The 24,597-nt window shown below is 52.2% G+C and overlaps 9 protein-coding genes across 9 annotated transcripts; 3 read left to right on the top strand and 6 right to left on the bottom strand.

The window, feature by feature from the left end:
• Positions 1-113: 113 nt before the first annotated feature.
• On the top strand, positions 114-1,448 carry NEUTE1DRAFT_101590 (uncharacterized protein; the record flags this gene model as incomplete). Its single annotated transcript, XM_009853622.1, has 4 exons — positions 114-172; positions 249-275; positions 337-1,276; positions 1,341-1,448. 4 exons carry the CDS (start codon positions 114-116, stop codon positions 1,446-1,448), a joined length of 1,134 nt encoding a protein of 377 aa, XP_009851924.1.
• A 1,663-nt stretch (positions 1,449-3,111) lies between these two features.
• Positions 3,112-5,984, top strand: NEUTE1DRAFT_43942 (uncharacterized protein; the record flags this gene model as incomplete). The annotated part of the gene is made up of 3 exons (XM_009853267.1): positions 3,112-4,161; positions 4,269-4,401; positions 4,495-5,984. The coding sequence occupies 3 exons, from the start codon at positions 3,112-3,114 to the stop codon at positions 5,982-5,984; spliced, it is 2,673 nt and encodes an 890-aa protein (XP_009851569.1).
• A 1,081-nt stretch (positions 5,985-7,065) lies between these two features.
• NEUTE1DRAFT_83432 (uncharacterized protein) lies at positions 7,066-9,264 on the top strand (the record flags this gene model as incomplete). Its single annotated transcript, XM_009853621.1, has 2 exons — positions 7,066-7,477; positions 7,540-9,264. 2 exons carry the CDS (start codon positions 7,066-7,068, stop codon positions 9,150-9,152), a joined length of 2,025 nt encoding a protein of 674 aa, XP_009851923.1.
• A 1,427-nt stretch (positions 9,265-10,691) lies between these two features.
• On the bottom strand, positions 10,692-10,934 carry NEUTE1DRAFT_117271 (uncharacterized protein; the record flags this gene model as incomplete). The annotated part of the gene is made up of 1 exon (XM_009853620.1): positions 10,692-10,934. A coding segment is annotated over one exon (183 nt), but the record flags the coding sequence as incomplete, so codon positions are not given.
• A 292-nt stretch (positions 10,935-11,226) lies between these two features.
• NEUTE1DRAFT_101587 (uncharacterized protein) lies at positions 11,227-12,430 on the bottom strand (the record flags this gene model as incomplete). Its single annotated transcript, XM_009853619.1, has 2 exons — positions 11,227-12,189; positions 12,263-12,430. The coding sequence occupies 2 exons, from the start codon at positions 12,428-12,430 to the stop codon at positions 11,227-11,229; spliced, it is 1,131 nt and encodes a 376-aa protein (XP_009851921.1).
• Positions 12,431-13,631: 1,201 nt separating this feature from the next.
• Positions 13,632-14,581, bottom strand: NEUTE1DRAFT_101586 (uncharacterized protein; the record flags this gene model as incomplete). The annotated part of the gene is made up of 5 exons (XM_009853618.1): positions 13,632-13,777; positions 13,863-14,028; positions 14,153-14,154; positions 14,212-14,350; positions 14,462-14,581. 5 exons carry the CDS (start codon positions 14,579-14,581, stop codon positions 13,632-13,634), a joined length of 573 nt encoding a protein of 190 aa, XP_009851920.1.
• A 1,366-nt stretch (positions 14,582-15,947) lies between these two features.
• NEUTE1DRAFT_44836 (uncharacterized protein) lies at positions 15,948-17,503 on the bottom strand (the record flags this gene model as incomplete). Its single annotated transcript, XM_009853313.1, has 2 exons — positions 15,948-16,417; positions 16,480-17,503. 2 exons carry the CDS (start codon positions 17,501-17,503, stop codon positions 15,948-15,950), a joined length of 1,494 nt encoding a protein of 497 aa, XP_009851615.1.
• A 919-nt stretch (positions 17,504-18,422) lies between these two features.
• Positions 18,423-19,643, bottom strand: NEUTE1DRAFT_83429 (uncharacterized protein; the record flags this gene model as incomplete). The annotated part of the gene is made up of 3 exons (XM_009853617.1): positions 18,423-18,965; positions 19,146-19,253; positions 19,425-19,643. The coding sequence occupies 3 exons, from the start codon at positions 19,641-19,643 to the stop codon at positions 18,447-18,449; spliced, it is 846 nt and encodes a 281-aa protein (XP_009851919.1).
• A 649-nt stretch (positions 19,644-20,292) lies between these two features.
• On the bottom strand, positions 20,293-22,422 carry NEUTE1DRAFT_95174 (uncharacterized protein; the record flags this gene model as incomplete). Its single annotated transcript, XM_009853616.1, has 3 exons — positions 20,293-21,218; positions 21,339-21,498; positions 22,108-22,422. The coding sequence occupies 2 exons, from the start codon at positions 21,485-21,487 to the stop codon at positions 20,930-20,932; spliced, it is 438 nt and encodes a 145-aa protein (XP_009851918.1).
• Positions 22,423-24,597: the final 2,175 nt, after the last annotated feature.

The raw sequence follows: 24,597 nt of genomic DNA, 5'->3' as shown, positions 1-24,597 counted from the left end.
CTGCCGTCCACGCCCTATTGTTATTACTACACGCCTCCATCTACGGAGCAACACAGGTGTGCTATTGCTCACAAAGCGTTCAAGCTTCACCTCGCTGACTCGACAAGCCCACGATGTCGGCGCCTCCTGTGCAGAGCCCGGCTTTCCAGGCCAGACCTGGAGCAGCTTCGACGTAAGCTTTTAGCCCTCTCCGGCAACTCGTAAGGCAGAAGTGAAATTGCTTTAGCTGACCATACCCTTCCCACCAGTGCGAACAATCAAGGCAAGACTGGGCAGTATGTTCCCACAGTACATCTCCCCAGTACGTCCTGGATATGATGCTAAGCTCACCAACAGGATCCGATGCATGAACGGCAAGGAGTGGCAGGACCGCTCTGCTTTCAACCCCAAGAGACTTAGAGAGTACGAGAACATGCGCCGTTCCAACAAAGCAGTCACAGCGTACAACTCCTTCATCTCGTGCAAAGCCCATTCAGGACATGATCCTAGGGACCAGCAATGCCAGGGCAGCTGCATGCGTATTTTGCCCTTGGAGAAGTTCAGCAAGAATTCCAGAAGGCTGCGCACCTACAAGTGCATTGATTGCACTCAGCATCAGCTATACCTCCAGCCTCATGCTACTGTTCCTGCTCCAAACACTCTTTTGACCACTGCAGAGAAGGAGGAGCTTGCTCGCGCTCGCCTCCGCCGCAAGGCCAGATTGGTTGCTGCTCTGGCTTATGAAGACGAGGACGAGGAGGATGATGATGATTCCCTCTACCGCGACGATCAGTCTGTTCTCTCTGCTGCCTATGGTGCCGGAAGCACTGTCTCGGGTGCTATCACTGGCAGCCAGTCTGTTTACTCTTCGAGGTATTCGGAGGCCGGTACAGGTTACAGCAGCCAGAATCAACCGCCCCATATGCGCAGCGAGAATGGCTTTGCCGCCACCAGCGCTTTGGCGGCCCGGTTGAACCAAGATAGCTCCTCTCCCAGTGTCAATGCCTGGCGCGCTCAGGATTTCTTTTCCGACAGCTACACTGCGGTTTCGACCTCAAGCAATGCAGGTTATGTCCCGAGTGACGCTCTCTTGACTGACGGACAATCCACTCTCGGCCCCGAAGATTCAGGTTCGGTTGCTGCTGCCCCAGACGATGACGAAGAGAACAACGACCGTCCAACCGCTCAGCGCAAGCTCATTGCCGATCACACGACTGTTACGGAGTTTTTCGAAGCTGAGGAGTCGTGGAGGGTTGATCGCATTAAGGAGTCTCTGTCGGGTAATTGGGTCAAGCTGGTAAGTCATACCCGAATAGTCTTGCTGTAAGTTTTCTAACATCAATTTTCTTCTTTGTCATTAGCCCGGTCGCAAAACATTGCCCGAAGTCCCTCGTTACCTCAGAGATGGCGAGGATGATTACGACAATGATGCGTACTCTTTTGATGGCGAGTCTGAGGACGAGCTGTAAGATCGCATCCTATCCGTACCCAAAATGGGAAATGCCAGATCATATACGCTGGTTCAGGTTCAGTTGATTGGCGTTGCCAGTCTTGGAAGAAAATGGGAGTGTCGAAACAAGGGTCGTTGAGGAAAGGATTTTCTTGATTGACAACGGAAATATGGTCAATAGTCCAGCTGGATCTTACGTTTTTGCGTTTCTCTTGCTATGAGAGATTCTATATTCAGCGAGATGGTCGCGGAGTCATACATAGTCATCTTGGTAAAGGAGGAAAACGCCCAAGGTAGCGATAGAGTTTATGCGAGAAATGCCAGCGTTGATATTTATGCATGACAGCATTCTCGAAATCCTGGTTGACAACATCTTGCCAGCTTCGATTAACCTTTCTCCATGGTAAAGGCAGATCATCACAACAATTGCGGTACTTGCTTGAAGATGAATACAGCGTGGTGAAACCGAGATGGCGAGACACTTGAGGTCATTCCATTTCTTGAACGACAAGGCGGTCGTTGAGTTAAGCCCGCCAATCAGTCCTATAGGCATGTAAGTATGGTCCCTCAAGAGTGACCACGGACGAACAGTAGCACAACGGTGCACAGAAAAGAACAAACAAAGGGGTCAAATTGACAGGCAGAGCTCTCTCGGAGTTCGGGAAGATGTCTCATGGGTAAGGCGTGGTAGGCGGCATGATGGATAGCACAAAGTTTCTGCCATACTAACGACGTGTACATATGTGGCTCAGCACATTCGCCTTTCCATGATACTGATAGAATTCCTTCAGTCGTGTTGCTCTCTTAGTCCTTTGAAGCCATGGCAAACAGATGTGTCACCGGCCAGACGATAAGCCATACATTAGCCAGCTGCTGTCGTGTAAGTGCATCCTGCTCACCAGCCTACCATGAGTGTTGGAGCGGGCTGTAAATGTTTTTTGTCGGTTTATGCTTCTCTCAAAGCGAGTTACTGGGAGTGATGCATCTGTATCTAAACGGCGATTTTGTCATGATCTCTTTGGGCTTCTTCATGATCAACGCTTGGTAGTGGAAAATGATGCGGGCAAAGGGATTTAAACATCAAACCATCTCTTCTTTTCCCATTTCTCTACTGTCAAAGAGAAGAAGAAACATACAGATCTGGAAAACACTTTGCAGCTACCACAAGAGAAAATCGTAACACGCCTGCCTTCGTGAACCACAATACACAACACAATACAACCTCAACATCCAACCACAAACACACTTGAGGTATGTCCAGAAACACCAACCACGTCACGGAACAACATACAACATACAGACAACATTCCAACTCAACAGAAAAGAACACCATTTCTCCAAGTGCTGGTGGTGCTGTTTGAGCCGCAGTTATCACCCACCACCTCACCGACTAAGAGGGTTGTGCAAAGGCTGACTGACTTGAAGCTGTGTAGTGACAAACATAGTCTTTCATCGGCCCGCCTCGACACAGGAACACACACACACGCAACACACACAACACACAATACACAGCCCCCCCTTTTTCCTCGGGAACCAAGACTGGACCCAGCCAAACAAAAGCAAAATCCCACAGGTCACTTCCCGACACAGGAAGTTTGCCTTTTTTTTTTTTTTTGGTGCCTCTTGTACTCTTTCTCTTTTTGTTGTTCTGATCCTTTCCTTTTCTTCTCTCTTTTCCAATCATGTCCGGCTCTGGCTTTGGTAGAAGGACCACTATCCACCGCAACGACCCAAATCGCTTTTTGGACATCATCCACGCTCGGTCTCCTCCTCGTGGGTCTCGTACAGGATCTAGAACAGCTTCACCCAGATTTAGACCGTCTTCCCCAATCCCGATCCCAAACGCGATACCGAGACTAAGACTGAGAGTGAGGAGAAGAGTTAGTTTCGAGGAACCTGACCCTCCATCTGCTTTTGAGTATTTCTCTTCTTCCGCTTCCTCTTCCTCTTCTTCCTTCTTACCTCCATCACCATCATCGTCATCATACCTGTCCACCGCCTTCTCGTTCGACGGTAACGACGACGACTTCGACATCCTTGGCAACGACGACGACCTGGCATACAACATCGCGGGCCCACGCGGCGGAAGGGAGGAAAGAGACAGGATCAGGTCAAGATCAAGATCAAGGTCAAGGGAACCGCGAACAAAAACCCGCGTAACCTTATACCACGGAGTCCGCCATTTCTACCCCAACCGTAACCGTAACCGTACGCCATCACCACCACCCCCGCCACCAGTTCCTCCACCACCAGCTTTTCTAGGTTTCCCACCAGTCGGTCGTATCCGATACCTCCCCGCCCCAAGATACGTCCCTGCTCCGAGACGGTTCCCTGCTCCGAGACTACTCATCCGCCACCCAAACCGCTCTCCGTCCCCTGCTCTTCTTCGGCAGCCTTTTCAAAGGGTACGATTCCGGCGGGAGGAAGAGCGAGTTGGAGAGGACGAAGACGACAACGAAGACGAAGTGAATGACAGAAGATTGAGAATCGCCATCAGGACCATCACTAGTAACAGCAACGGGCTGCGCGCAGGAAGAGATTTTCGGGGCTTTGACGACGACGACGAAGACGACAACACTACTACTGTGACTACCACCACTGCATACCAAGACGTAGACGTAGACGCAGACGCAGACGAAATGCCTAGGGCGGCGTGGGGGGTGTTGTTTGATGCGGAGGAGAGGCCGACGGAGAGGTTGAGGGAGGTGTTGGCGGCTTTGGGGAGATGGGTTGTGAGTTTTACTTTTTTTTTTTCTTCTTGACTTGGTTATTGGGGGTTAGGTTGTTGAGAAGGCGCCGGGTTGATACGGTAAATGTGCTAACGTCGAGGATTGCTTAGGTTCGTGAGATGCCTGGGGGCCGGTCGACGATGTTGGACAGAGAGGATCTCATCAGCCCGAGGAGGATGAGGAGGTTTTTCGATAGGTATTATATGATGGGGCCGAGGGAAGACGAGGAGTGGAGGTATTGGGGTGAGTGTCTATCCCCGCCCTGTTGGCGATTGTTTGACAGTGGATAGAGAGTTTCGTGGGCTATGTTGATGAGTTACTGACCTTGCGCATTAGATGTCTTCAGAAATGAGACCAGTGATGAATCCATAACTCGGGTCCAAAGACTTTATGACGACCTCGACGTTGAATACCGTCTTCGCACTCTACCGCGGACCACCGCCGCTTTGCCATCTCCATGCCTCACACCCAGAGGTTTTGCCGAGTTCCTGATCAAGTTGATCCTCAGCTACCCTGATAGCCAGCATCAGTTCCTCTCGAATGTATTCAGGAGTAATCAGATCACCGCGCCGATGGACAACCTGAATAGGTGGGGAGCAAGAGGAGGAGAAGGGTTGCTACCCGGCCATCTAGACAGATCTCTCTTCCCAGAGTTTATGGACACCGCGATGGAAGCAAGAGTGAGACGGGCTCTGATGGCAGCTGAGTTTGGGACACCGGGGCGGGTGGTAGATCGAAGCGACTCGCTAGAGAGACTGAGGGAGGAAAGGGCACAAAGGCAGAGACGATCTAATCAAGACAGAGTCCGGGAACGAAGGAGAGCCGAGTATCAAGGATATCGACTAAGAGGCGGCGGTAGCGATGACGATGCTGATGCGGAGCGAGGACGAAGCATGGAGCGACGTTCCTCAAGCCGAGTGGAAATCCGGAGCACATCCCAGGGTGCATCACCCGGAATTCAACGAGTGACTACCGTGGTCCGGTCCCGATCCAGATCCAGATCAAGGTCCCGTCGTCGTCGCCCATCAGATAATCCCCAAACCTCATCGTCATCCCAAGACCGCAAACCCGACAATCTCCACGTGCACTTCACCTCTGGAACCAAGCACCCCAAAAGAAAGCGTTCTTCGGCCGCCCTCTCCTGCAAGAGACCGCCAGCCGTCACCAAATGTCACACCAAGTTCGAAGACTATAGCTGCCTATTCCCGCCGCACCCAATTCCGACATCCTGCCATTCACGACCACGACCCAAAACACCCGTTGTTGCAAAATGTAAACCACCCAAGCCAAAGCCAACAACGTACTACCCCCATCTGCCACCCGGCCACCCAGCCATTTCGTTCCCATCACCTCATCCAGCTCCAGCTCCAACATGCCACCCTCCCGCCAGCAGTCAACAAATCTGCCACTCGTCCAAACCCAAACCCAAAGCCACTTACCGACCCCGTCCCCGACCCGGCTGTGGTCCCGCAAAGACCCGTCCGGAACGCATCTACCGCGAAGTCCCCATCTACCACGAGATCCCCGTGCGCGAGATCCGCGAAGTCGAAGTCGAAGTGCCTGTTCGCGTCGAAGTTCCTTACAAAGTCCCCGTTCGAGTTCCGGTCGAGGTGCCTGTGAGGGTCAATGTTCCGGCGCCGTATCCGGTGCATGTGCCTGTGCATGTGCCGGTGCCGCAGCCTTATCCTGTTTATCACGGTGGTGGTGGTGGGTATGGAGGGTATGGAGGGTATGGGGGACATGGAGGAAGGTATGGGGTGAGGGCTGATGAGGGACCTTGGTATCCGTTCAAGGCTGTTACTTGGCAGAGTGGACCGCCTTTTTAGGGGGAAGTTGGGGATGGATTGAGGAATGGGATATGGGGATGGAAGTGTTGGATTTTTGGGGATTGGTAGGAGGAGGAGGGGGGGCTGCGTGGCGCGTGCAGCCTGACACGACAGTGGCTGCCCCTTGGTTTGGTGTTGCGTAGGAATCTCACGAGGAAGTAAACGTAGGAATCTAGGAATACAAAAGGCGTCTGTCCAAAAAACAAACAAACAAACAAATCTGGTTATTTCAACCGTGTCACAAGTGATGAGCATGAATTGAACGAGTCATGGACAAAACAAGGGGGAAACCAAGTCAAAACATGTTGCCGGATTGGGTTAGATCAAGCAGCAGCGCCTTAACAGAATCAGGTTGCGATCACACGCCCATGTGTTATTGCCGTGCTTAACCCCGTGTAGGGTAGCATAGGTCCCCAGTTGACCCCCACCCTCCCCCAAACCCCAAACCCCAGACTTTTTGCTGACTTTCTCCAACTTTTTTTTCTTTCTGTTCCCCGGACGATCGACGTCATGTTACCAATGAAGGCATTCCGAGGCCTCGCAAAGCTTGACTTTTACCACCCAACCTGGCTGCTTCTTTGCCGATCAGCAATCTCACCACAACGTTACACAGTAGTCCCGCTGCACACACGGAGCGACAGCCTGAATCAGGCTCGATAAGCACAACGATCACCACCTTCAAAGCCGCCGACACCCAAGGAAAAAGGCCCCCGACGTTGTGAGATCCGGGAAAAGTGACGTCGATCGCGAATCACCCCGGATTACCCCGGATAATTCCCTCATGGCTGGCCTTGGCCGGTCCGAATTTGGGCTTACATCTGTGTCATCTCTCGGCTTTTGGATTTGTCAAGTGGTAATAGCCGTGGCCAAGCACAGGTCCCTGGCAGCCCGAGCGGACATCGCTTCGGATGCCATGGAGATATGCATATATATATGTATCATATACAGCCAAGCCATGGCGCCCAGCATCCAGGAGTTGACACTTCAACCCATTTTCCCTTCTCACTTGCCTTGATGTTCTTGCCATAGGTTCAGACTCCCAAGTGTCTCCAGTGAGAGACAGAACAACACCCTACCCAAGATGGCGTCGAACCCAACAAAAGCCGCAGCCCCTACGGGTGGCCTCAACGAGAAGAAGCATGACCGCCGTTCAACATCGTCCGAATCCGTCTCGGGAACCGCGTTTGCGGAACACGCAGACCGCACCGGCACTTTTAACCAGAACGCTCGATTAGAGGCTTCAAAAAAGATAGCGAATCCTTTGGCTGGTCTGAGCCCTCAGCGTCTCGAGGCCATGGGAGAAGAATATGCAATGATGGCCGGTCTCACCAGCGAGGAGGACATCAGGGCCTTTCGACTCGGAGCCAGGATCGCCGGCGATGAGAGCAACTACGACCTCATCCCGGAGCTTACTGAACGGGAGAAAGAGGTGTTGGTGCGCGAAACAACTCACAAGTGGTCTAACCCACCCATGCTTTACTGGGTTGTTGTTAGTATGTAATCCTCCAAATGATCAAAGAGTGAAGCAGTATAATGCTAACACTCATCCTTCAAGTCTGCTCTCTGTGCGCCGCCGTCCAAGGAATGGACGAGACAGTCGTCAACGGTGCCCAGCTCTTCTACAAGGACAAGTTTGGCATTGGTACCGATAGCCAGAGAGACACCTGGCTTCTGGGTCTCGTCAACTCAGCTCCCTACCTTTGCTGTGCCTTTATCGGCTGCTGGCTCACCGAACCGATGAACAGAATTTTTGGCAGACGAGGCACCATCTTTGTTTCTTGCATCATCTCAGCCGTAGCCTGCTTCCACCAGGCCTTTACCAACACCTGGTGGCACATGTTCATTGCCCGCTTCTATCTCGGCCTCGGCATCGGTCCCAAGTCAGCCACCACCCCCATCTTCGCCGCCGAATGCTCCCCTCCCAAGCTCCGCGGTGCGCTGGTCATGCAATGGCAGATGTGGACCGCCTTCGGCATCATGGTCGGCTACATTGCCGATCTCGCTTTCTACTTCGTTCCCGATCACGGCATCGGCTTAGGTCTGAACTGGCGTCTGATGATGGGCTCCGCCATGATCCCCGCCGTCATCGTCGTCTGCCTCGCCTTCCTCTGCCCGGAGTCGCCCCGTTGGTACCTCAGCAAGGGCCGACACCAAGACGCCTTTGGGGCGCTCTGCCGCCTGCGCTTCGAAAAGGTCCAAGCCGCCCGCGACCTCTTCTACACCCACACCCTCCTAGAAGCCGAGAAGCAAGCCATGTCGGGCGTCAAAAAGGGCAACCGCTTGAAGGAGCTCTTCACCGTGCGGCGCAACCGCAACGCTGTCATCGCCTCGTCGGGACTCATGTTCATGCAGCAGTTCTGCGGCGTCAACATCATCGCCTACTACTCCTCGGCAGTCTTCCGAGATGCCGGCTTCAGCGACGTGTCGGCGCTGGCCGCCTCGCTCGGGTTTGGTGTCGTCAACTGGCTGTTTGCCATCCCGGCCATGTACACCATCGACACTTTCGGCCGGCGCAACCTGCTGCTGACCACCTTCCCGCTCATGTCCCTTTTCCTCTTCTTCACCGGCTTTAGCTTCTGGATCCCCGAGGACTCCAAAGCCCACATCGGCTGCATTGCGCTGGGCATTTACTTGTTCGGCATGGTCTACTCCCCAGGCGAAGGGCCGGTGCCGTTCACTTACTCGGCCGAAGCCTACCCGCTGTACATCCGGCCAATCGGCATGTCCCTCGCCACGGCGACGACCTGGTTCTTCAATTTTATTCTGTCCATTACCTGGCCTAGAATGGTCACGGCCTTCAAGCCGCAGGGCGCGTTTGGCTGGTATGCAGGGTGGAATATCATTGGGTTTCTCTTTACCCTGTTCTTGGTCCCCGAGACCAAGGGCAAGACGCTGGAGGAGCTCGATCACGTGTTTGATGTGCCGTTGAAGAAGTTGGTCAGGTATGGGGCGGATCAGAGCTTGTGGTTCTTCCATAGGGGAAAGAATGGAAAGGGAATGAGGCCGACGGCGCCTAGTGCGGAGATGTATCATGGGGATGCGGAGCGGATGAATGAGGTGGTTAGCGGGCAGCAGCTTGGGGAGGGTGAGAGGGAGAAGAGGTGGAATAAGGAACGAGAGAGGGAAGGGGGGATTATGGGACGAGGGGATGCTGCTGGGAAGGTGTAGTAGGTTTTGTTTCTGTTTGAGTTGGAGTATCAAGGAGGATGGGATGTTAATGATGGACGCTTTATGCGATATGACTCAAGACTTACAATTCAACTTCTTTGTATTTATATATCTTCTTCATTTTTTTAAGGATACCATTTAGACCTTGAGTATATGCAAAATCCAAGGCAGGCTTTGCCCCTCCTCGTTCTTGACAGGCTTTCCAGAAGATGTTACTCCCCTAACGCACCATGTCAACCACCACCAACACCACCACCACACAGCCACTTCATCTTCCTTTTTACAAAACTTTACCCGACAACCGACATCTACCCTTGACTTGGTGCTCATTGGACAGTTATGTATCATCTCCGTACACCATGTACATACAAATTTCGGTGAGCGGAATGGGGCGGGTAACCAACCCTCAGGTTTCCGTTGCATGCACAGCCACACTCCCGTGCCCCTATCACCAAAGAGGATTACAACACTAGTCACGGCACAGAAGAAAAGGAGGCATTGCCAGCACGATCGACCCGCCGTCCGTTGCCCGATTGAAACAGGGAAGGAGGCTCAAATGAAAAAAAAAAGAAAATGAAAAAAAAAAAAAAAAAATTTGGGACAAATCAAACAAATCGGAGGGGAATCATAGAAAGCATCCTATTCGTTGTTGATGGATGCGGTGAGGTAGCATGGCATGGCATGGGCGAACAACTATGTACATATTTTCAACAAAGAAACGAGGCGGCCGCAAGGCAACCAGACTAGTGCCGCCAACAATAACGAACGGTGCGCGGGCGTGGGTAAGGGGTGTAAACATGTGAGTGAGCCTCATCACTTGGGTTCGCTTCTGTGCAATGTTCGTTTTTTGTTCGCTTTTCTTTCTTTTGAAGGCGATAAAAAAGCCTTTGCTGTCGAATTCATTCCCACTTGGTAGTTTACTTGGCCTCATCATGGTCTTCAACGCAAGAGTTAAGGAGCAACCTACCACATGGTTCGGCCGCCGCCCGTCGGCCTGTCTGCCTAAAGTTCTCTAATGTCCGATCTGGCAAGTGGGATGTCACTGTCCGACGGCCTTTTTCTTCACTGATGAGTGATGCCCGCTCTTTCTTACTCCTCTTGTTCTACCCAGCATCACCGGTTGTACAGCGGGGCATGAGGATGATACACTCAGCATCCAACAACAAAGTTCACGCATCACTCGAACCCAAACCGTGAAGTTAAAGAAAATTGATTGCTTCATGAGCGATCGACTATGTTGACAATCCCTCAAGACCCGCCCGCCGTCAATACCAGTACGAAAAGCCAAAGCCAAAAAAATTCCGCCGTCATCAACTTCATCATCATTATCAGTCATCATCATCCAAAAGAAAATGTATTAAAAGTCTCGACAGAAACAGATAGAGGTCACGAATCCTCTCAGCCAGCCGATCGATTTTCTCAATCATAATAAACCATCAAGCCGCGAAACACGACAATAACAAGATAAGGAAAGCAGTCGTCATCAATCATAATCATCATCATCAATACGCGAGAAACAGCAAAAAGAGGAAGACAGGGAAGAAAGACGACAGCCCAAAGCTCAAAAGCAACAAGCCCGAAAGCCAACTACCAAGCCCACCGATCCATACTTCATATCCCATCCCGTCGGATATCCACATGCTTGCTGCTCGGATGTGTGCATCGTGCATCGCATCCCCGTCCGCAGGTGCAGGTGTAATGCAAGCAGCACCCGTGACAGACATCAATCAATCAGGGAACATGATGACGTGTACGTCGGTGGCCCTATCCGAACTTGGGGAACGACGAAACGAAACCAAGGACGAAAGAATAGAAGATGAGAGAGAGGGAAGAATGAAAGGGGTATCGGAGTTTTTCAAACGAATCTTCCTCCGTGTTTTGGCTCGACGATGGACCTGCCCAGACGAAGATAAAGACAAAACCGCCCCGAAGAAGATTGACCGGATGAGCAACTGAGTCAGCGAGCGACTGACCGACTGACTGACAACGGCCAACGACCAAAAGCAAGAGAAGAGGTCAAGAGTAACATCTCTCTTTCCTTTGAGTCATGGAACCGTTTTTTTGTTCCTTCCTTTCAAGGACGGTGGCGTTCCGACCTCCGTCTCCTGCGCTCTTGACGCGCCAACTCCTGTGGCGATCGATACCACCCATCATCATTATCCGGCGGAGTCAGCGGGCCAAGTGGTCCGCTTTGCCGACTCTGGCTTTGGCCATGTTGGTGGTACCTATCATATGACACCGACCCCGGCGTTCCGGGAATCCTCAACTGCGGCGGCAGCTCCGTGTAGTTCCTGATATCCTCGTACACCTCATCTCCAATCCTGCCAAGGCGGTACAAGTGCGCGGCCATGAAGAAATCCGGACGCATGCGCTCCCAAGTCAGGCGAGGGTCGTCAAAGATGTGCTCGCGGATGTGCCACATGCGTCGGAGGAAGTTCTGCTGGCGCTCGGTTCTATCGGCGCGCTCGTCGACGGTGAAGTCGTAGTCGTTGCAGAACCAGCAGACCAACCTGCTGGGCAATTGGTGGCTCAGGTGGTGCAGGTGGTGGTCGATCCAGAGGTTCTCCTCGCCGATGTGAAATTCTTCGTCGCAGTTTAGAATGCCGCAGAACTCGCACCATAGTTCGTGGGAGTCTGGCTCGGGGCCGGAGGGCTCGTTGATTCCTACCCAAGGGGAATGGTCAGGAGCGCGAGTTGGGACGGTGAGGTCCGTGGACGATCGTCTTGAGGGTGCAGTGGATGTGGTGTAATTGGAATCGGTGACGGACGAGTCGTCGTCATCGTAGTACCTGTCATATGAGGACTGTCTTCTCTGTCCAGGGCTGTAGCTCCTGGAGTAGTCCTCTATGTGCTCTGCTGAGGTATGATAAGGCATCGCGGGGTTGACCAGAGTGGGATGGCGACGAAGGTCAGCCGGACAAGCGGCAGCGGGGAAGTCTTGGAAAGGGAAGGGCAAGAAAGTGATCTGCTTCCTCCAACGTGGGGGTCCCTTCAAGATCTGGAAACCAGGCCGTGTGAAACGTTCCGTTGAAACTGGCTATCAAGATATCACTTGTTCTCTGTCGTTAAGTCAGAACATGGACTCTCATAGATAAACCAAAGTTGGTGACACCGGGAGAAGAAGAGCGACTGGAACTCATCTTCGACAGAGATGCAAAGGCAAACAATAAAGAAGAGGGGATGTTAAGAGCTTGTTCTGGGGCACAGGCGTCGGGGCAAGTACTTGGGGTGTACACAACAAGGCCATCGTGGTAGCCAGCACTGTGTATAGGTGCCATTGCCGAGAGAGAGAGAGTGGGGGGATATGCATGGTTCTCACTTGAGAACGGGAACACTTACATTAGCGAATCGAGTGTTTCCGTAGGTGGGAATTGCAGTTGTGTACCACAAGCCCTTGAAAGCTTCAAGTGACACTTGATGGGATCGAGATAGGAAAGAGCTGCTAGCTAGTAGCTGGAAGTCAAAAGAATTCGGGGTTTATGTTATCTTGGAGTAGGAAAAAGTGTCATCGAAAAGACGAAGAGACGTTCTGGGAAGACTTGAGCAGCCGGTGGAAGCTGAAATATATAGCTCCGGAGCTTGGAAGTCGAAGGGAACTTGATGTCCGTTGTGGATTATGTCCTAGATGGAAGTTGAGAAAGCAATAGTCATTCTTCCATGGAAAAAGGAAGAGGAAATTGGGCCGATGGAGATGTTATATCGCGAGCTTTCAGTCTCCTCACCTCTCCCCGGTTTCCCATGTGAAAACTTCCCGTCTTTTACCTGGATTGCACTCATATGACCACCTCCTCAAGCCGCGTATGGCAAGTGAGCCTAATGCGCGTCCACAACGTCAAACTCGAATATCTCCCCCTTCCCTCGCCGGCCCACACACCCACCACGAGTCCGTGGGGTGTATCACTATCGGGTCGGGCCTCTGTTTCTCTTCCTTAGATCAGGACGGCCAGTTGGATAATCGAAATTTTGCTGTTGCCCCGCCCTTTTCCCCATCCTTCCCCCTTGTCGAGTTGACTCCCGTTTTGCCCGACTGAAATCTTGGGAGCTGGTTGGTTTCCCGGTTGTTTCGCGCGTTTTCTGGCCTCTTGAAGAGAGACAACACATCTTTTGTCTAGTGGAATATAAGTTTCGGGAGGAGGGGTGAAAGGGGCAAATGGTACTCGGGACGGATGTACCCCTGGCACTAGCTCTCTAGTGTACCTCTTTTTTTTTCTTTTTTTTTTCTCCAGGATGCCTACCCAGCAACCATGATCAAACCAAACACTTGACTGGCGACAAACATGTGTACCTCAGATGGGCGATTCCATTCGAGCGGAATGATCAACTTCACGATGAAACGTGATGTCGTGCCAGCGCCAGCCAGACGGGCGTGTTATCCGCATTTGACTTTGCCGGTTATACCCTTTCTTTTCCATCTCATCTCTGACGACAGACAGGACAGGAGGAAGATTGGGTTACAGTTGCCAAGAGCACACAGTAAGGTTATCCAGGTTTAATCAACCGGCCTTCATATACCCGGAATGGAAACGCGGCGAGAAAAAGATTTGCGATGCCGATGCGTCTCCTACTCCCTCTTTCTCGGAGACGGCATGCGACCCAAATGAAAGCCTGTAAGACTTTCTCCCAACCTGCTCTGCAACACAGCACCTGTTCGCCTTTTTCTTAGTCAATGAACGGGATACATGGTGGGTGTGCGGAGAACCTGCAGTGGACGCCGAACAAGGGGGAGAAAAAAGAATGTTTGGTGAGGTGGCTTGAGATGATGTGGCTTTCGTTGCTGCTTCATACGATATGCAGGTTTTGGAAAAAGCAATGCGGTAGTGCAGCATACAATAGTCTGCAGGTTCAGACCCGTTCGTTCGAGGAACTGAGTGGATGTCTGCAGCAGCGTAGCATAACCGACGGGATGGAGACAGTTGCCGAATATTGATTTCACATTGTGAAATCAAGGAGCTCCTATCAGCCATATCCAAAGTACCCATAACTCCACGCGGGTGTGAAACCCCTTTGTTGCGTTTTCGTTTGGTTGACCATTCAATTGGATTCCATGAGTGATGTTAACATTTGCTCGGCAGGGTATCTTCCCTTCCCTTGTCCCCCTCGTTGTTGTCTCTGCCGCATCTTCGGATCGTGGAACACGTAGCAGCGTACCTACGTCGTGAACCTCTATATAGAATGTTCTGCGATGGGTTCAAGAACCCCTATCCCCAGAGGAAGCCAGACATATGCGACAAGAGATCACGCCTTTGCGTCTGGAGCACGTACAGATATCTACGTGGCACCTTTCAGTCGGCTTGCATATCCGGCTTTACCAGCCAATCCGTGTTGAGCATAGAAAAAGCCAACATGTGAAGATAGTTTGTCAATCCAATCGCGAAGCTATCCAGTGCGTTGGGTAAGCATCGTCGCCAGGAGATTCTAAGTGCTTGCATCTTCGACTCGCATAGATGTGCTTATGACCCATGGCTCGGTGTTGCGGATTCCTCATGACCACTTTGTTTGGCATCGGTCAATCCCAAGATAAGATGGATAATGCATATCGAGAAACGTCGCATATGCGGAAAGGTTGAAACCCAGCCATCTCTTTAGTCGATCCTTCACAACCTTGCTTGGTATCCATTTGTGTAGGTCAACAGCTCACCCGGTGAAGAAGGTTTCATCGTAGGAATATCCTTCACATGAACTGCGAAGAAGAACCTATTCCGATACCATTCTGACCACCCTCTTCTGCTTTCGGCAAGTAGAAGTGAACGGTGGGGGACGGGATCATCTCCGGGTCAGCTCCCGGAGATGCAGAGAGACAAAAGGATGGATGGGAAATGGGCAAAGCGGAATGGTATGTAGTCATGCCAAGAAGACCGCAAAGGACTCGGAAGACGTGGGCTTCCCGGAAGAGCTGGATTGCATGTCACGACGCCGAAATGGCGATCCCCTGGTGATAATCAGTAACCACCATCTGGCTTTTGCATCACCAACCATGTCAGTTGCTAGCCTTAAGGGGCATTTGCTTGTGCGAAAAAATGGATATTGAGGCTCTGCTAGCCCAAATCAAATGATGAAGCTGATAAGTCCCATCTTCTGACAAAATGATGGTTGGTGCGTCAGTTATCATAGTTCTCCTCTTCATGCGTGGAAGATGTCTCCTGCGTCTCTTCAATCCATGTTCATGCGGATGGACACGCGGTGCTATTGCTGTCCTTGAGTGGCAGATGTTTACGGAGAAGAGGAACATCTCACAGACTTATGGCGTTCCTCATCTCTGGGACTTCCGTCAGATGTGTTTTCGGTGGGGATAGTCGCTGCGTAACCTGACACGTCTTCTGGGGGGCGAGACGTCCACATGGCCTTGAGTTGAGAGGGAGCTGATTGAGGTGTGACGTGAATCTCTCCGAGCTCCAAGAGATGCGAGGTTCTTCCCCAGATAGCCGGCTCGTGCCCAACACGAAAACTATCGCCACGGCGCGGGGCTTGCATTTCTTCCCCATGTAGTTAGGCTGTCGGCTTCGGTACGTTGGGCATCAACTCATCAACGTGCCGAATTGGTTGGTAACCGCTTCGTTCCGGGCCGCGGGAATAACTCCTGCACAACGTCCCTTCCAGAACCAATAATCGACATATGAAGAACATTATACCACGGCCAGTAATCGCACCGAGCAGGAGTTGTTAATCTGTTGATCTTGATGCCGGATTGGTTCGCGAACTTTAGCTCGTTTCATCTGGGACCGCAAGCTCGTCAACCACGAAGCGGCAGACAAGAAAATCGTGTGAAATTATCGAATCGGTCGTTCAAGCATTGCTTCACTCTTCCGGACTGCAAAGCACCCTGGCTTTGGCGATGACATTGGTCCATTGGAGCTGCCCACCGCTTTCGTCGCCCTGTTTGATGATTCCTGGAAACGTGACGCAGCAAATTTCCCTATCCGACAAGCTCTCCTCGTCTTCGCCACCGATGTCTTCCATCGTGGCTGCATCGAAAAGCACTCGTTGATGTGGCAGGATTTCAGGCATGTTGACCTTGAATATGGCTTTCTGGACGACGAGAAGCCGTGACATGTCGATCGCACCGTTGACAAGATGTCTCAGCCCCTGATTCCGTGCCTCAATAGCTTTGGTATCGACTTGCGTGATGTCATCTAGTAGATTATTGGTTTTGTTGACGAAGGCGTCGATAATGGCGGCTGTCTCGGCTTGTAGCTTCTGGTCGGCTTCCCGTTTCAGGGTGGAAAGAGTCAAGGCGCGCCACTGGTTGATAGACTCGGGTGTTGACACTGGGTAAGCCAAAGAGGTCAGTTTCAATCCCATCTCCAAGGGTGCATGTAATGTACCATACCGATAGCCCCAAGCATCCCCTCTGCCTCCCTAACCACTCGCTCCTGCTCTCCGGTCAACCCAACAAAATAAGCCCGAAATACCATCTCTACCAACAACCTCGACACCACACTCTGTATCAAGTGTATCTTGCCACCCATCCCTAATATCTCCTCAAACATGGGCACCACCTTCTCCAACTCCTCCATCCGCCCCCCTTCCAACCCTTCAGTCTTGACCTTGGCCCTCCTGAAATTCACCAAGACCCAATTTTGCAACTCATTTCCAAGCTTCGCCATGGCGGCCCCAAGCACCTCATCACTAACCTGCTGCGCCGCCCCTGTCGCTTCCGCCCGCGTGCTATTGCTCACCCACTCCTTCAGCCCGCGCATCTGCCGTCGCAGGTCGCGGATCTCGTTCTCACGCTCGCGTAAGCTCTGCTGAGCGGCGTTCCAGTCAGAGCGGAGCTCGTCGCGCTCGGCGCGGAGGGCGTCGGCTTCCAGCCGTAGAAGGCGTAGCTCGTGGGCGGTGGTGGATGTCAGCGAGGAGAAGGAGGAGAGTGAGGAGGAGGCGTTGGTGAGAGCGTCGAGGGTCCGTTGGTACGAGAGCTCGAGGTGGGCTATGCGGTCGTCTTTTTGCTTGAGGAGGTCTTCGGTTGTTGTGGGTGTAGGTGTTGTTGATCTTGGTGCGGGTATAGGCGAGGGCGAGGTTCTCATGCTTGAACTGGAGCTGGAGGGGTCTGTTGTAGCTGTAGTTGTGTTTGTATCCGTAGTGGTACCTCCCTCCGTAACCATGAATCTAGTCCCGCGCGGCGTGCTTGTGTTACTACCGAGGGCATCGGGAGAAGGACAAGGAGACAGTGATGCTCGCGCCGGCGGAGCTATGGCTTGAGCCAAGCTACCCGGTCGTGGACTACGAGTAGCGTTTCTTGACGGCGATGTTGACGGAGAGCCGGCATTCCGTAGACTGCGCATGAAGGAAGGACTGCGAGGACTTTCTGAAGAAACGCGGTGTTTCTCCGGGGTTCCCAGAGTCTTGCGAGGCATCTTGATGGTGTACACAGTAACTTTGTGTGGACAGAGACACGCTCGAGTAATTACCGTAACGCGGAAACAAAAAAGAACGCGCTCTGACTTTTGCTTTGCTCGTTACGCGACATGCTGATCTGCAATGTCTCGTTGTAAGATGTTATTGTTTTTGTCGTCGTCGTAGTCGCGTTTGCTGTTGAGGCCAATGTGGGCGATTGTTGTTGCCTAGAGAGCCGAGGTCCAAATATCGCACTCAGCGGCCTGAATCCCAGTATAGCAGCCTTCCTTGTGCCTGCCCCTCCTAAACAATCAATTCATAACGTCAAGTCACTCTTTCCCACCAGAAGAGTTCTGTTCATCAGCTGGTTCGGTTAGCTTCAGCTCTGCGTCAACGGTTCACGCCTGCCGTTAACAAGTCCCGTGGTCCTCTAACCCCTGTCAATCCTGCCTGCCACTTTACGGCTTCGGCACTCCTTCCAAAAAAGCGGGGCCCTTCAATGAATGGGACAGGACCTGACAGGGATCATGGTCTATTCGTTGCTGTGCCTTCAGCAACGTTCGGCGGGCAGCTCCGTTGAACAAAACATGGCATTCAGGGGTTGACCCATGGAAGCCCCTCTGCCCCTCTCCTCAGGCCGAACATGTAGTGTAGTGTATGTATGTATGTACTTGTACGTACAATGTACAGCTTCGGAGCTTACACACAGTAGATACAACCGTGGGAAGAAGAGCCCAAGCACGATACGTAGTGTACATGTAAGTACGATAGCCTAACGGGAGATCTACGGCTACATCTTTTTCGCTTCATTCCATCCGTCTCTCTCGCACAAGACGAGTTAGCGTGGCTCGTGGATCCCTCGGGCCTTTGTCGGACTGGATCGAGGAATACCGATTGCCAGTACATCTCTTTCTTTTGACTAGTATATAATTGTGGTTCATCAATCTCTAAAGCCCGATGTTTTCAAAACTCGATCTCCTCCTCAACCTCATAAGCCTCGTCAACCACCACCCCATCAACCATCTCCTTCTTCGCCCCCATCTTGCAAATAGCCACCTTTTCCACCTTGACGCCCTCCATCCATGTATACTCCTCATACCTCTCCAGAATCTCCCTCGCGTCTATCGTCAGTCTTTCCCTTTTGTTTCCCCCTCCTCTTCTATGACCGTGGTGACCGTGGTGACCATGATGACCATGGTGGCCATGGCCTCCCTTCTTTCCTCCTCTGTTGCCCGCTGCTTGCTGTTGATCCCGCCCCTTGACGTAAATCGTATTAACCACCGTAGCATGCAACAAAAGCGGTCTCCCGCCTTCCTCCACCATTAACCCCCTCTGGACGAACTCGGCTTTAACTTCCTCGCAAAAGCGCTGGAGGTGGCCTAGTGGGTCAACAGGCGGGGCGTAGAGTACCGCTGCCTTGGAAGGCGATTGCATCGAGTGAAGACCCCTTAACGTGATCTTCGGATGTTCCTCCTCCTTCATCTCCGTTTCAGACAGAGATCGAGGTTGGACGTCCCTAACAACCGTCCCCATCCCGGCCTCCAGCCCCTCGTCTGGAACTTCTGCCGTCCCAATAGCAATAGGCGCACCACCACCATTACCGTTTTCAACATCCCGCGGCACAGGCACCGCTGTCGCCTGCGTCTGTGACTCCCTCAATACCCCTTGCCAAATCTCTTTCAGCTTCAAGCTCTTCAGCAAAGCCTTGGCCTCCTCCAACTTCCTCAAGCCACTCAAACTTTCACTTTTTCCACTTCCACTTGGTTCCGGCTGTTCCTCATCACCGCCACTCCTACTTCTGCTCCTGTTCCTACTCCCGCAATCTTTTTGCGGCCCGTTTCTTTCCCCCATTCCACTACCCCCCATCCCGCCACCAGCTTCTCCTCCTCCTCCTTGAGGTTGCTGCCCCTGCCCCTGTCTCTGTCTAGCCGGTTTCCCAACCTTGGGCTCCAAAAAACTCATAACCCCCAACGTCAAATGCACAGTTCCCACAGGCCTGATGGCTTGCTCGGGCACCGGCAGCGCTCCGTATGCGCTGGAAGGGTTGGGCGCCGTCACTTCCTCCCTGAAGGCGGCTAGGCTGCGTGTGAGATGGGGCCGGGAGGCCGTGGTGACGAGGGGGATGCAGAGGAAGTGGGTTGGGGGTGGTTTCGGTGGCATTTTGTTGGGTTTCTTGTTTTGGTTATTTTCAGTGTTGTCGTTGTTGCCTTTTCCTCCACCTTTGCCTTTGGACTTGGCTGTATCGTCGCCCGCAGGCTGTTGCTCTTGCTCCTGAGGTGGTGCTAGTTTTGATGGTGGTGATGATGATGATGATAATGTAGACGCGGCTGGGACTGCTGGTTGTGGCTGTCTCTTTGACTCTTCCATTTTGGTAGTGGGTGATTAGTTAGACACCTGGGCTATCTCCTGGTTGGAACAGTGATCTGGTATGGTAAAAGTCCAGGGCTCGGTATGACTAAAAAAGTAAATCAGGAAGCGAGTTGGAAGAATTAATGATTGATTTTGTTTGAGTGTCCATCAATATCCGGTCGTGGATGTGGACGTTAGATTGGTCGGCGAACTGGTGTAGATCTGGGTTCGGTGTTCGATGAAGTTGATTTCATTGCCGGCCGGTGGACAATCAGCCGGAGCTCCGTCTTGTCGCTGGTGGCGTTTCTTCCATGTCGAGAATAAACGGAGTTGAGGCCCGTGCGTTTTCGAGCCAACCATTTTTACCGGAAGTCTCCGAGCCATAATGTCTTAGACCTTGCCTTTTTCCCTTATCACAAGAACGAACTCAAACAGTTAGCCCAACCACTACCCCTGACGGACAGGACAACTTGAGGATGTTACATGATATGTACTATCTGTATGAACCGGATCCGATACCCGGGAAAGCGCTACTAACAAAGGCTACTCTTGTCTTTAAGGAACCGTGACTACCTCCCTGATCCACCAAGCGACAAATAACGTATCGAACATCCCGATATTCTAACAAGCAAAAGGGTCCGAAACAGAGACCATGCTGGAATATCTTTCCCACCTATACCTCGGGATGGTAAGCCTGCTATGTCTCGAAGCCTTCCCGTAAACATCCCACAATGCCCTTTTCAGCGCCCCCATGAGCCAGAGCCGTGCGTCTGATTCGCAGAACGCCGTCGGTGCGCAATGCCCACGTGTAGTGATCATGGCTCCCATAGCTCCAAGCCCTGCGGAATGGCTGGATCTAAATGGCCCCTGAATTCTATTCCGATTCGCGTCTTCTAGACTGCTGTACCTTTTGTTTTCCTCCCGCGCCCTGACATCTCGACCTACTCGCCCGGAAGAGTGCCATACTGTTGTGTCGCCGAAGCTGTTCCAACGTAGGCAGGCAGGCAGGCAGGCATGCTTGCCTTCGTCGCCCAAGAAAGCGCCAGATACGAGCACGGCAAACCAGAGGGAAGTGTTGTGAATCATCCTGAATCCCACTATTCGTCATCTGGCTGGAAGAAGCCGTGTGTTTCGTTCAACATCATGTCCGCCAGCACGTTTTTGTCGTTCCTGGCTGTCTTGAGGGCAGCCTGAATCTTCTCCAGGCAAACTTGTTCGTTGGGCTCCGCAGCTCCATCGACAGTGAGCTTGTGACCGTATTGTTGGATGATTTGGCACGAATCCCTGATCTTGTTGAAACCGAGGGTGGCTGAAGAACCCTTCAAGAAATGGCCCAGACTCGACAGCGTTTCGAGCCTCTTGCCGTTGTCGAGCTTCTCATTGTTCCTGATCAAGCAACCCTCGTATTAGCTCCGCGGGTCCTCTAGAAGCATCAAGTCAAGCTCGCACAGCATGAGAGGCGCCGAAAGAGGACAGTGCGGCCCTGATCCGGCCCAGAGCACTTACAAAACCTCCTCAATCTTGACAAAGGTCTCCTCAGCTTGGTCAAAGAAGTTGGTGACCAAGGACTTGCTGAACTCGCGCTTGTCGTCATCGTCCATCTCTAGGATCTGTTCAAAGATCCCATTGTCGACGTGCTCTCCGAAATCCGGCATTATGTCTTGATCTTCCTGTGTATTTGCGCTCGTGGTTAGTTGCAGATCGGAAAGAGGAGTAGACCCAAAGCTGCACCATGTCGACGAACCCTATCGTCATCGTAATGTGAATGCATGGTGGGCTGCGGAAACCGAATGCAATGCAAAGCGCGTTGACGTAATGGAACCAGAGAAAAAAAAAAAGTTTGGGAGAGGAGTTCAACCCGGACAAGACCGGATAGGGGGGAGGGGGGGGGGGGAATGGGGGGAAAGGGAGGGCCTTATTTTCTTCTTTCTTCTCACCCCGAGCTGAAAAGTGCTCGCGACTCGTGTGTGAACACACCAAGGTGGAAATTGTGCATGTGTGTAATGTAATGCCTGGGGACTGTATGTGGCACGAACCTTGTGAAGAGGGGACCCGGGCGTCTGCTGATCTGGAACGGGGAGGGATCGGGGGCGCGGGGAAGATGCAGAATACAGAAATGCGGATGGAGAAGAGGCTCGAAGAGGGAAGGCTTACACGACGGGGTCGAGGTCAGTTTCGAGGTACAATGGAAACTGAAGAGACAGCACGGTGACGAAGATGATGGGAGTGCGGATGTTTTGTCGAAAACGGGCGGCGTAACACAGGAGAAACTTACATGTACAGGCCGTCAAAGGGACGGCGAGCGGGCTGGACAAGAGGCGGGCGGCGTCTGACGGACGGACTAGCGACAGCAGATTGCGAGAGGAGACGGCGTTGACAGGGGTGAGATTTTCGAGATTCCTATTTGCGCGCGTCACCGGAGACAGCGAGGAGGTGCGGAGTGAGGGTGGGGCCCAGCTTCTTAGTATAACGGCGACAAGCACACTGAGGTGGAAGAAGGGTTCAGAGCAGATGCTGGAAAAGGCAGCACCAGAAAAAAATAAGAGGGTCACTTTTTTAATGGAGGCGACGAGAACCCGTTCAGCGGCTAGGTCCTGGGCGACGATCCCACCGGAACGCAGACCAATGGGCAACAACGAGCAGGGCAACGAGGGCAACGGCGGGGGTACACTTGGGAGGGGCTTTGGCTTTGTCGTCGGACAACAACGGGCAGTTAGTTGGAGGTTGATGAGGCAACACAGCCTTGACGTTTCTGGGTTAAATATGTCAAGTTGTTTCGAGGAGCGTGGTCGATGTTGATGTTGATGTTGATGTTGGATTGGATTGGTGGTGGTGTGCAGGTTGGGAAAGGTCAGAGGCAGAGAGAAAGTGTGCTCAATGACGAACGAGGTGACGGGAAGTGCTTGGTCTTGAGGGTTCAATGTGACGTTAGGTTTGAATAGAGGAACTCGCACAGGAACCTGAAAAGGGCACGGGCAGTCAACAGCTGAGGTGCTGAGGTTGGGACAGAACTTGAAGAGAGATCATATGGACCTGATACCAGATGCCTGGCGTGGGAGATGGGCAGCATGCCCGGACAACCTCAACGAGACGGAAGATGATGAAGAAAAAGCGAAAAAGGGTCCTCCTTCCCAGGGCAGCAAGACCCTCCTCCCGTCATGCCTCGAGGTTCTAACTGCACAATGTTTAGCTTTACCCCTCGCATGGTCGCGTGGTGGGTTTGGCCCAGAGGTTCCAGGTTCCGTGTGGAATTCTGGCGCCGGTGGGGTGGAGCGCCTAGTCGGGCTCCCTGGTACACTACGGACCACGCAGGGCAGCCACGGTACCTCAAAGGTAACCAAAAGGCACAGATTGAATTGTATAGGTACTTTTACGTATTAAGACCACTGCAGTAATACCTACCTCTATATATCGCGTGCCTCGAGTATGATGACGCCCTATGATATCGGGCTTTGTCAAACTTCCTAGCCGCTGGCGCCGAGCTGAACCACCTGAACGATCTGACTCAACTGCAAAACGATGATCAAAGACTGCGAGGTTGTCACTAGACACTGAGGTATCGGAATTGATGGTTCATTGGCGATTACAAAAGGAAACGATGAAAGATCCAGAATGGAGGGACCCCGAAATGATACGTCAGTTCCTGGTAGCCTTTCCTGCAGTGGCAGAAGCGGGGGAAGTGGAAGGATGAAAAGGAACAATGAAAAGAGCAGGCAGGTTGCTTCCACATCGTTACCCCAATTTCAATGTTAGCGATTTTGGGTACATTGCACGGATTTCACTAACTGGCTCGGGCCAATCTCGACGCTAAGTACCTGTAGTATGTACACACACAGCTCGTGTGAGCTGCCGCTTACACAGAAGGGTGGTAGGTACCTCAGTCCTCAGCTCCTTCCAAGCTCCAAAAATGGGTGCCACAAATGTCTTAGTTGTGAGTTCAGGGGTCCCAAGTGGTAAGGTGATTGCACATCTCACATGGCGGCGTTGGGCGCCGTCAAAAACAAGGCATAACATTTTCCATCTCCTTCTTTACTGTGCAAGTCAGGCCACATTTGCAGGAACCATTGAGAAAAAAGTAGGATAGCGGCTTGTCTTTTTTTTCGTAATAGAGTTCGGACCCTCGGTGCCCCTTTTGCCCTGGCCACGAGTCCCAAAAATCCAATTCGTCCGCAACGTGACTCCCATTCCGTTTTCGGGTGGCATTTTAAAGTGCTTGGTGGCAGGCTGGTCGTGTGCTGGTGAACAGGCTGTCGATTATTGCAACATGGGACAGCCTTGGGGGAGATGAAGATCTTGATGGACGCCAAACCGCCGCCGGTACTTCCTTCTCCCAGTCACGACGTGATCGGAATTAGGACGCTACGTTACTTCACCTTGAGATCTTGGGAAACTTGCCAACAGACTTGCTCAACATGCTGGACGATTTTTCTTCTGCTGTTGGTACTGTTTGTGGCTTCCATGGGGCCATACCATATAGAGTGGTCGGACGTGCAAAACCTCGGCTGTGTGCCACAATTTGTTTCTCGGTTGATAGCGGTATCCTCAGCTACCTGTGTTCATTGTCCACTTTGCCAAGTCAACAGACGCTATCACATCGAACAACGAGACATGCCCACAACACAAGCTTTGACGGCCATTCAATAGTCTTGTAGCATCCCATAATAACGCCGATAGAGATAATGGTGGGACCGAAGCATCAATCTGAACAATGTGTTTTATGAATTCAAGTACCTTCTCGCTCGCACCTTGCAACTAAAGCCAACCA

This window comes from Neurospora tetrasperma (assembly GCF_000213175.1).
Source record: "Neurospora tetrasperma FGSC 2508 unplaced genomic scaffold NEUTE1scaffold_4, whole genome shotgun sequence".
In the NCBI taxonomy this organism is placed as follows: Eukaryota; Fungi; Ascomycota; class Sordariomycetes; order Sordariales; family Sordariaceae; genus Neurospora; species Neurospora tetrasperma.
This window is presented reverse-complemented; position numbering and strand designations above follow the sequence as displayed.